The sequence below is a fragment of the Nicotiana tabacum genome, chromosome 11 (assembly GCF_000715075.1).
Source record: "Nicotiana tabacum cultivar K326 chromosome 11, ASM71507v2, whole genome shotgun sequence".
Lineage (NCBI taxonomy): Eukaryota > Viridiplantae > Streptophyta > Magnoliopsida > Solanales > Solanaceae > Nicotiana > Nicotiana tabacum.
The window spans coordinates 14892325-14903727 of NC_134090.1; the positions used below are offsets into that span (position 1 = coordinate 14892325).

The 11403-nt window shown below is 35.5% G+C and overlaps 1 protein-coding gene across 4 annotated transcripts; it reads left to right on the forward strand.

Annotated features, from left to right (window-relative positions):
* The first annotated feature begins 8335 nt into the window (after window positions 1-8335).
* On the forward strand, window positions 8336-11004 carry LOC107779696 (SHUGOSHIN 2-like). 4 transcript variants are annotated; one of them, XM_016600172.2, is made up of 11 exons: window positions 8336-8491; window positions 9021-9218; window positions 9318-9355; window positions 9510-9618; window positions 9735-9758; window positions 9845-9913; window positions 10004-10045; window positions 10124-10220; window positions 10313-10364; window positions 10471-10595; window positions 10690-11004. In XM_016600172.2, the coding sequence occupies exons 2-11, from the start codon at window positions 9075-9077 to the stop codon at window positions 10740-10742; spliced, it is 753 nt and encodes a 250-aa protein (XP_016455658.1). In that variant the 5' UTR covers window positions 8336-8491; window positions 9021-9074; the 3' UTR covers window positions 10743-11004. The 4 variants fall into 4 exon arrangements, with proteins under 4 accessions (XP_016455658.1, XP_075080921.1, XP_016455657.1 ...); XM_016600171.2 differs by having other exon boundaries at window positions 8337-8491; window positions 10471-11004; XM_075224820.1 differs by lacking the exons at window positions 10313-10364; window positions 10690-11004 and having other exon boundaries at window positions 10471-10614.
* The last annotated feature ends 399 nt before the right edge of the window (window positions 11005-11403 follow it).

Consider the following 11403-nt stretch of genomic DNA (forward strand, 5'->3'; position numbering starts at 1 on the left):
TTCACCCACACTTCACAGTTTGTGAATTATCTCATCCTATATCATGGCGGTAGATGGTGATACTTCTAATTCAACTGATTCACCTAACGTAAACAAGGATACGTTAGATTCAACCAATCCTCTGTACATGCATCCTTCAGAAAGTGTCGGGTCGACACTGGTGCCGGTAGTATTTGATGGAACTGGCTATAGATCTTGGAGAAGAGGCATCCTCAGAGCTCTCTTAGTGAAGAATAAGGTTGGCTTCATCAATGGAAAGTGTAAGAAGCCAGATTGCGGTCATCCGACATTTGAACAGTGGGAGAGATGTGACGATATGGTAACATTGTGGATTCTCAACTCACTTTCAAAGGATCTAGCAGATAGCTTGCAATATGTAGTCGATGCAAAGGAATTATGGCTTGAACTGAAGGATAGGTACGATCAGACGAATGGAACAAAATTGTATCAGCTTGAAAGGGAAATCGATTACCTAAGTGAGGGAACCCTAGACATTACAGGATATTATACGAAAATGAAGAAGCTTTGGGAAGAGTTAAACACTTTAAGTGCACATGCTCAATGTAAATACCAATGTATTTGTGGTGCCAAGGCAAGTATGTAGAAGGCAGAACAAGACAGGAGGCTAATTAGGTTTTTAATGGGATTGAACGAGGTTTATACAGTTGTGAGAGGGAGTATTTTGATGATGAATCTGTTGCGCGGTATTGCACAAGCTCTTTCTATCCTAATCTAAGAAGAAAAGCAAAGGGAAGTTAGGCCAAACAATCATCTGATGATAGAGTCTGCTTCAATGAATGTCAATGGTCCTGCAAATCCAGGTTTTAGGACTAGCTATGCTCAACAGAGAAATAATATAGGGAACAACTCATATAAAGGCAATTATCCATCAAATAGGTCATGCCTATTTTGTGATTACTGCAAGAATCAAGGGCACACTAAAGACAAATGCTACAAATTGCACGGATTCCCCCAGGATTTTAAATTCACTAAAGGGAAAAATGTGGCATCTGCTGCAAATGTGCATGGAGGAACAGAAGAGATGATTTCAGGAGGACACAATGAAATAAATGCTGGAAATCAAAGTGTGGGGATTCAAAACATGATAAAGGAGCAGTACAATCAGCTACTGCATTTATTAGAAAACTTCCATGGTGGACACGGAATTGAAGTCTCAAACAACATTACTAATGGAGCAGCAACTTTGCAAGTATACTGACTTGCTCTACTCATAAGGAAATCATTGGTAATCTTTCATGTAACTATTTCAAATCATATGCTGAATATTGGATTCTGGATTCCGGAGCTACAAATCATATGTCCTATAACAAAGCCCTATTAACCAACATTAGAATTTTACCTTATCCTTTCCTAGTAACCTTGCCAAATGGATACAAAGTTAGAGTGTTAGAAATTGGTGATGTAATCCTTAGTCCCAAACTGACTTTACATAAAGTGTTGTTTGTTCCTAGCTTTAGGTTCAATTTGATCTCAGTTCATTGTCAAACATTATATCTTAAGTCGATCGTTCAATTTTCTGATTCATCCTGCATTTTACAGGTCCCTTCAATGAAGAGGCCTCTGGAGATTGGTAGAGCAAGGAATGGTATGTACTTCCTCTGCTCAAGATGCCAGTTCCTTGGTTCTGCTACTATCTATACTCCTCTCATTTCAAATTCTTGTTCTATTTCTACTAGCAATTCAAACAATGCACAATCACACACATCACTCACTGTAAATAATGACTATTCAGAAACATGTCATGCTGATTCCCTTTCATCATCATCTGTAAATGTTCAATCTTCAAGCAATAAGAAAGGCTCTTGTATATCTTCTTGTTAGATTAGGCCATGTACCTTTTTGTGAAAATGAGGGGAATATCCTCCATACCTGTAAACTTTGCACCCAAACAACCATTTTTGTGTTCAATTTGCCCTATGGCCAGACAAACAAGATTGACATTCCCTCAGAAAACTACTTCTTCCACAAATGTTTTTGACCTCTTACACATAGATCTCTGGGGGCCATACCACACAGTGACCTATGATAATTACAAATATTTTCTTACAATAGTTGATGACTTTAGTAGGTCCACATGGACATATCTTCTAAGCTGTAAAAGAAACACTCTTCAAGTACTAAGAAATTTTGTATGCATGATAGAAAACCACTTCAGTTCTTCCATTAAGTCCATTAGGTCTGATAATGGACTGGAATTTGTCAATAATGAAACCGCATCATTCTTCAATTCCAAAGGCATTATACACCAGAAAACTTGTCCATACACACCTCAACAGAATGGTGTGGTGGAAAGAAAACACAGATATTTGTTAGAAACTGCAAGAGCCCTATTATATCAATCCAAATTGCCCATTAAATATTGGGGTGAATGCATCATCACAACCACATACTTGATTAACAGATTACCCTACAATCCTAAATAACAAATCACCCTTTGAAATGTTTTACAAGAAGATACCCAAGTATTCACACCTTAAAAGCTTTGGATGCTTATGTTATCCCACTGTTCTCAAAACTCACAAAGACAAATTTGAACCTAGAACTGAGCCCCAGTCTTTGTAGGATACCCTTTTGACACAAAAGTGTATAAGGTACTAAACTTAGCCACTAAAAGAATACACATTTCCAGGGATGTACAATTCAATGAGCATGTTTTTCCTTTTATAGTGTCTTCTGATCACACTTCTTTTCCTTGTGTCTTGCCATCCTTTCACTCTGGTTATACATGTGTGGGTCACAAAAATGATGATTTGAGTGACAGTCAGTCACCAAATGGGACTCCACCAAGTTCTGTCACCAACACTTTTTCACCAAATGATCAAAATGTTAACTCCTCACCTATTGATACAAATTCTTCTGAAACTTCACCCAGTTTTCAGACACTTCAGATCATCATTCCAACAATACTCTAAACACCAGTAATGATACAAGACCATCCAGAACAGTCAAAACACCAAGTTACCTAAATGAATGTGTACTCTCTTCCAAATCTAAAGAACAATACCTCACACACAGTCTTACTAAATTTTACCCCTTCAAACCTTCAACACATCTGTTTTACTGCCTTAAACAATAATAGTCAGCATATGATGAGAAGCATTTCATATGATTCTGAACCAACTTCTTATGAGGAAGCAGCCTTAAACCCTGCATGGCAAGCTGCCATGACACAAGAGTTTGAGGCTTTATATGCTAACCATACATGGGATCAAGTGACATTGCCTGCAAGTAAGAAAGATATAGGATGCAAATGGTTGTATAAAATCAAACACAAAGCAGATGGGACTGTTGAAAAATTTAAAGCAAGACTTGTAGCGAAAGGATACACATAACAAGCAGGAATAGACTACAATGAAACATTCTCTCCAGTTGTCAAGATGACAACTGTTAGGACCTTGATTAGTATAGCAGTTAAAAGAGGCTGGGATTTATTTCAATTGGATGTAAACAACGCATTATTACATGGAGGCCTACATGAAGAGGTGTATATGGAGGTACCACAAGGACTGCAGATTGGTGTTCCTGGCTTGGTTTGCAAGTTGAACAAGTCCTTATATGGACTAAAACAGACAAACAGATAATGGTATGACAAGCTAACCACAACATTATGCACCAGGGGTTTTAGACATTCAGAAAATAATTACTCTTTGTTCTATAAAAAGAATGGGTTTTCAATTGTATTTGTAGCTATCTATGTTGATGATGTGATTCTTACCGGCACAGATGTAGAAGAAATTAAGGCACTAAAGGCTTTTCTCCATGATCAGTTTAAAATCAAGGATCTGGGGAAATTGCACTACTTTTTGGGACTGGAAGTGTTCTACAAAAACAATGCGGGCTCTCATTTCACAAAGGAAGTTCACTGCAGATTTGTTAAGAGAATATGACAGTCAATAAACCACAGTCTCTTCTCCTCTAGATTGTACTCTCAAGTTGAAGGCAAAAGAGGGAACATTACTAGCAGATCCTACTTACTATAGAAAATTAGTTGGGAAGCTTAATTTCTTTACCAATACAAAGTTAGATATTGCCTATAGTGTATAACACTTAAGCCAGTTCATGCAAATACCTAGAGAGCCACACCTCAAGGCTGCTTTCCATGTCTTGAGGTATCTTAAGAATGATCCATCCTAGGGCATTTTCCTCTCCAACGATCCAGATTGCACTGTAAAAGCCTATTGTGATTCAGACTGGGCTGCATGCCCTAATTCTAGACGATCAGTGAGTGGATATCTTGTCTTACTAGGTGATAGTCCCATTAGCTAGAAGTCCAAGAAGCAGGAAACAAACTCCCTCTCCTCTGCAGAAGCAGAATACAGATCAATTAGGAAGGTGGTTGGAGAATTAGTCTGGCTCAAACGATTGCTAGAAGAATTGACAGTACCTTGCCTACATCCTATACCAGTCTTTTGTGATAGTCAGACTGCAATACATATGGCAAGAAACCCAGTGTTTAATGAACGTACCAAGCATATAGAGGTAGATTGTCATTTTGTCCGCGACAAGTTATACGATGGCCTCATCACCTTGCATCACATCTCCACAGATGTTCAGCTAGCAGACATTCTTATCAAGGCCTTGACAGGCATCAAGCATACATCTGTTCTCAGCAAGTTGGCAGTGAGTTCCTCACCTCCAACTTGACGGGGGAGGGGGGTATTAAGAGTATCAGTTGTATTTATATGTATAGTCATATTCACAGTTAGTCAAAAATTGAGTAGACTAGTAAGGGTACTCTTGTAATTAGCTAATGGTAGTTGTTATTATGTTTTTCTTGCACATGTATATATAGGACATACGATAAAAAATGAAATCAGATTTTTCCCCCCCAAAATATCATTCTTCTAGAAGTCTCCACTGTTCTCTATTCTTCTCTCGTTTGAGCTCAACTGCCACAACAATGGCAGCTTGAGAGTACATTTGATCTCTCAATTTTAATATTATATTATATACAAAAAAATATATATACAATTTTATATACTTTACGATTATCGGATATAAATAGTTTCGGCCGCAAGTTAAAAGTAATTTTTGCCCGATTAATATTAATTTGTAATTTCCTGATATCAATATGAGGTGTTTATCATATACAATGCATTAGCTAGTTTTATTTAGTCAACGATAAAATATATAGAACTGCTCTACTTTTAATTCGAGATCTCTGTTTCAAGTCCTAAAAGTGAAAAGAAAATTATAATAGAAAGCACATTCCCTTTTAATGCGTCTCACGCAACTCAAATTCGAATTAGTTGGGAATAGAGAGAAGAATCATGGTATTTACTTGCGGGTATTAGCAAAAGCGTTACGTATATCTGGTGGAGATCATATTTACTCAGGTACCATAGTAGGTAAACTTGAAGGTGAAAGAGACATAACTTTGGGCTTTGTTGATTTCTTGCATGATAATTTTGTTGAACAAGATTGAATCCGTTGGGTCTTCCAATATCAATAGGTTGATTGTTTCGCTCTTGTATCTATCCAAAGGAAAAAAAAATCATTGTAAATATGGAACACTGAGTGAGAAACCATTTTTTTTTTACATTCAATTAACTCACATATATTCACAAGAGTGGTTGAATGAAACAGTAGGTATAATAATTCATATTTTTAGGTATGTTATTTTTAATTACCAGCAATACATGATTGGGAACTCTCGTCATAGAGAATCTTGGAGGAAATGTATTATTTCATTGTAACCAATTAAATGATTAAGACATTATAACAGAATGGTATTAGGCAATTTTCATTAACTAAATTTTATATAATTTACTTTTGTGTCTTCCACCAAATTGGTTCGTATCACACTAAACAAATGAAGGTTGCATTTATAAAGAATCAAACACTTGAAAATTTCAAAAGCATCCAATGTTCGTAGAAAAATTATAAAATGTGTGAAACTCTAGCAGATTTGAGCAAATATGCTTATTGATATTTATTTTTAAAAACAAGAAGAAGAAAAAACAATTGGATGTTGTTATTTTCCAATTGACTTGGCTTTTGTTTGTACAATTAGGAACAATAAACTTTCTAAGGTGGATTCTCTGTCCAAACTGAAAAGTTCAATATTGAAAAATTAAGGGATATTGTTCTTGTTTAAACGGTTTTTGTAATTTTAAATAGCTGAGAAATTTTCATTAATTAAAATCTTTTAAAAGTACATGATATAAAAAGAAGAAATTACACCGAATAAACTTTTTTAGAAGAGAAATTTTCATAAAGCACTATCTTTTAGTGGTAATTAGCTATCTATAGATACCATTTGCTATATTACGGATTGTAGATACGTTTTCTGTTGTTATAAAATGTATTGGATGTATTTAAGCTACTGTATTCATGAATAAAAATAGGCGTGAATCAGGGAAGTTCAGCTAATCAGTTGTTGTATTCGAGTGTATTCGACTGTACTCATGGCGTGAAACATGGGATTACAGTTGGACAGATTATTGTATTCGACTGTATTTACAGCGTGAAACAGGGGATTACACTATTTTTAAACGGAAAGTGAATCAATTAACATAATAGACTCATAATATAACTCAACAAACTCAATTATAACACACAAAATTTGTATTTCCAGTTATAAAAAAGATTCTCAACCGAAAAATACCCCAAAAATATAGCAATCTTCAGAGAAATTATATAATACATCTGAATACATAAATTATATTAATTAAAAAATATATATGAATACATTCATGGCATATAGCGAGACAGTGAATACAATGAAATACATAAAATAAAGCGGGATACATTGAAATACAGTGGAAAAAAAGACAGTGAATACAATGAAATACATGAAATATAGCGAGATACATTGAATTACAATGAAAAAAAGATAATGAATATAATGAAATACAGAAAAATACAGCGTGATACGTTGAAAAAATATTGAAATATATTAACAGAAAATCAAGGATTGTCCAATTGCATGAAGTAGCTACTAAAGATCATGCCAGAATTCACATTGTTTCTGAATCGTACGTAATAGTTCTTGTATCTTTCTCTTGAAATCTCTATAGAAAATTACATCTTTGTCGGACACAGTGAACTAAGCATATGCCTGGGAGGACTTTGAACAGAGATGCGCGCAAGAACGGAATGACTTCAAGTTTTCCATCAAAAATTCCTCAAATTGTAGCAAAGGTTTCAGGAAATTTGCATCTTTACCATTGCAGAACGAATGTTAACACATTAGTAAAATAACTAAAATCCAATACAAATTGACCAAACTCCGTCGTCTTTGTTCAAGAACAAACCCTAATTTCCGGCGAATCCGCCGTCGAGCAAAAAACCTGAATCTCACTGTGGATTCAATTTCGGTTGCAGAAATTACTAACACTGCTTGGGAACCCGTGACCGTCTTGTCAAAGGAGACATCCATAGCCGCACGACTATTTTTCTTATTCTTGTTTTTGTTCTTCGCCATAGCTATGCGAACAGGGAGACGTAAGGATTTCTTTTACAGCTGTAATTGCAACGGAAAGGTTTAGTGTTCAGCAAATCGAAATAGTCTAGCTTGTCTTGTCGGATTGCCTGATGGGCCAGGAGGCTGCTCACTAGCTGGAAGTCTTCGTGGTATACCAGGCAAAATCACCGTTTGTGACTAATGGTAGGTGACGTGCGTGAGAGGAATTTTGAGATTGAGTATCGTGTGGGGGAAGAGAATGACATGTATCAAAATCGAGAGAGAAAGAAAATAGTGTAACTGAATAGCGTATTTAGTGGTTTAGGGGTAGAAGATAACCAAAATTAGATATTTTGCTATAAACATTAAAAGGTATCTATAAAATATAATTTTTTTAAATGGTATTTATTTAAAATAAATAAGGTGTTAACCTTTACTATAGGACCCCATGAAAAAACTAAAAAAAATAACTCATCGCCAAAATTTTAAAGCATCAAGAATTACGACGATCATCAGAATTTTAGTCACAATGCTCAAAATTCTCGCAACATGCTTTAAAATTCTAGCAACGTACTTCAAAAGTTTGACAGTGTGCTTCAAAATCCTGGCGCAAGGCTATTTTTTCAAAAAAATTCATAATGGGATCAAAATTTAAACGGTGACAAAATGATCTAATTGTCCAAATCGCGCAATAAAAACCTATATGGGCCTAGATCCCATATGGAAGAATAAACCGAAATAACCGCCTACTCAATCTCTTATGCAAAAAATAACCAGTGAAAGCATAATATATGTATAATTTATATATTATGTGTGTATAATTATATATAATCTATGTATATTACTAGAAAAAATAAATAATAAATATTACCGGCTATTTGTGTAAATATCCCCATTTCAAACTCAGGCTGAGGCCCAACATACTAATGCAAATGGACCTCAAATAAGGACCCAAAGTCCGACTTACATTCGGCCCCAATTTCAAATTACATTTCGGCGGCGAACCCCTCGGCGGCGAGGTTCCGGCGAAACTCCTCACAAATCTCTCTCCGGCGAAATCGAGTTGTAAGTTCCCTCTTCCATTCCTAAATTTGACTAAAGCCATAATTCGCATTCCTATTTTCAGGATTTTTATTTGAGTTCTTATTGCTTATTATAAATGATTAAACAATTATCTTATGTTGTGAATTTCAGCCATAAATGTTGAATTTATTTACAAAATAGCTCTAATTATTCAAGCTTCCAAATTCTAATTATTGATTTAACCGTAGTTATTAGATTCTCTGCTGTTAAAGAGTTGAATTTAGTTGTAAAAGTAAAGGATATTTTGTTTCTTGCGAAGAAACTAGGGTTCTTAAAGGGAATGGCGAAGCCAATAATTTATAAGGTGATTACAAAAATAATATAATGTCAAGTATAGAATTTGAATGTGTGATCTAAAGCAATTTTTGAACCCTATGTCACTTGACTAGACTTTTTCCTAATATCAAGGAATTCAACAGCTTATATGTAATCAAAAAAAATGTTTTTTCCTATTTGCATAGTATAAATTGTTGACAAAGGGATTTAATTGAATTCGCTTTCCTCCACTTAGCTCCACCACTGCTTAAAGGGGAAATTGGTGAATTAAGCAAAAGTAGGAAAAGCAATGGAGGCTAATTTGGTGAATACTCCAAGAAAAAAGCTTGGTGATATCAGCAACTTACCGCTGCGAAAGAGATTCACTAGCGAAGATAAGAAGCCAGAACATATCCCAACTGCTTCTAAAGAGTATATAGAAATGATCCAGAAGGTACACTTTTTGTGTTTGTTTACTGGGTTATTGTGTTTAATAAATGTATGGACTTAGCTTTAGTTTCGCTTAGTTTACTTCATGGGAAATTTGATCCAGGAAAATTTGGTGTTGATGAAGATATTAGCAGAAAGAAAGTATCCTTTATTTGCAGATGAACGACATTTGCTTTACTGTTTTTGTACTATTTTTGTGTGAAATAGTTGTAGGTTGCCTTTTGTGCTTTGTAATAGTATTCATGCCTTATACTTGTTATTCGTTGCACTGTTCCTTGACTCTTGTTCTCCATAGCAAAATCATTGAAATAACTGGAGTAGAGATAGAGAAACTGAGAACTAATGTGCAGAAAATGCAGCAACAGAACAAGCAGCTTGCTCAAGCAAACAGTAAAATGCTTGCGGTTTGTTTGCTCTTCCCGTTTCCAAGCCTTTCAGGGTTTTGTTTCGTTAACTGAACATTTGATTTCCTTTCATGGTGCTAAAACTATTCGGTTTTCTTTTTTTCTTTTCCCCTCAGGAACTAAATTCAAATAAAGATAGGGTAAGCAATCTGATGCTTTCACCTGATATTCTTTTAAGGTTCGATTTCTCTATAAGCTGATGTAAGTGGTATTTGGCTGATATCAGCTAAAAGCATTACAACATGAACTTGGATGCACAAAGGGTTTACTTAAGGCTAGAAATTTTGAAGCAGAGGTGAATACAGTTTAAAGTATTCAAATTTTTTTTGCTTAGAAATATGTCATTTCTTTCTTTTTGACCAAGGAAGTTTTCTTTGTTAATCAGGAGCAACCAAGAACAAATATGTGCCAAAATCTGAATGATGAGGTACATAAACAAATTGTCGTAATGCAGTAATGTCGTAGAGTTGGTGTTAATTTACTGTTTTGCTGTTACCATTCAAAGGTGAAATCCATGAAGTGTGAGGAGACAGGAGATCTTTTGTTAGGAAATGGAGATGATGAGAAAGCTATAAATCTCAAAAGAAGGCCTCGGTCGAAGAGTGAGTGTAACCTCTGGTTTGATCTGATATTTGTTGTCAATAAGTACTTAGGAACTATTGTTTTATATTATTTCCCCACCTCTGACACATAGGTGTGGGCTCTTGTGAGCAAGTTCAATTTAAGGATAAGGCGGAAAACAAAAGGTTAGGCTGTGCGTATTAACCTGAATAATATATTGTTGGTTTCTGTAATGTTCAGATACTAAACATTGGTAAGAGAATTCTCCTAGCGAATTTGTTGTCTTTGCAGACCTTGTATAAGGAGGCAATCTGCTCGGCTTAACCCTGAGGCGCTGAAACTCAATGAAGTTTCTTTCGATGTACAAGACAAATGTGCTCTGCACCCTCCAACAAGTGATCCAGTGCTAGAAAATGGTTTGAATTCCATTAGCATATCATCTGATGGTCTAGAGTGCAATCCTTTATTGAGGTTTGAACCTGTACAGTTTGGAATATCATCTCTGCGTAGGCCATCAAGGGAGGCAGCTAAGAAGGTCCAGTCATACAAGGAAATTCCTGTAAACATAAAAATGCGAAGACCACGATGAACAACGTGTTCGGTGTAGTAACCTCTTTGATATCGGAGCAAGTGCTGAATGGTAAGATTCTTCATTGTATCTTTTTGTCAGGTTCAGTGTTATAATTTTTTGTTAAAATCTGTAGCTCTAATTCCATATCCACTCCTTCAAAGTTCTATTCCCCCTCCTCCAGAAATGTCATGGCCTATCTGTCTCCAGAATAAATGTTCTTAATAAAAATGCCGCCTGCTGTACAATCCTGATTAGATGCTTCTTTTATGGTGATTGATGATGAAATTCTTTTGGACCGATGACTGTGTCTGGCATACTTGCCACAGAAACCTAATGGTACTTATACTTAGTGGTGGAGCCAGAAACTGATGTAAGGGGATTAAAAGAAAATACTAGAATGACATAGTTGGGATTGGAACTTGTAACCTAAAGCAACTTTTCAACATTTTATATATAACCAAAAACTTCTATTTTTACCCTATTTGCTAAGTATAGTTTCCCGACAAAGGGGAATCAATTGAACCCCCTTCTTTCTTACAAGTTCCGCCCCTGCTTATACTGTCCATATCTTGGCTTAATAGAGGGTGTCTCTCCATTTTTATTTGTTCCTACGGTATAGAGATTAAGAATTTAACATAGAAAGGAAGTTGGAA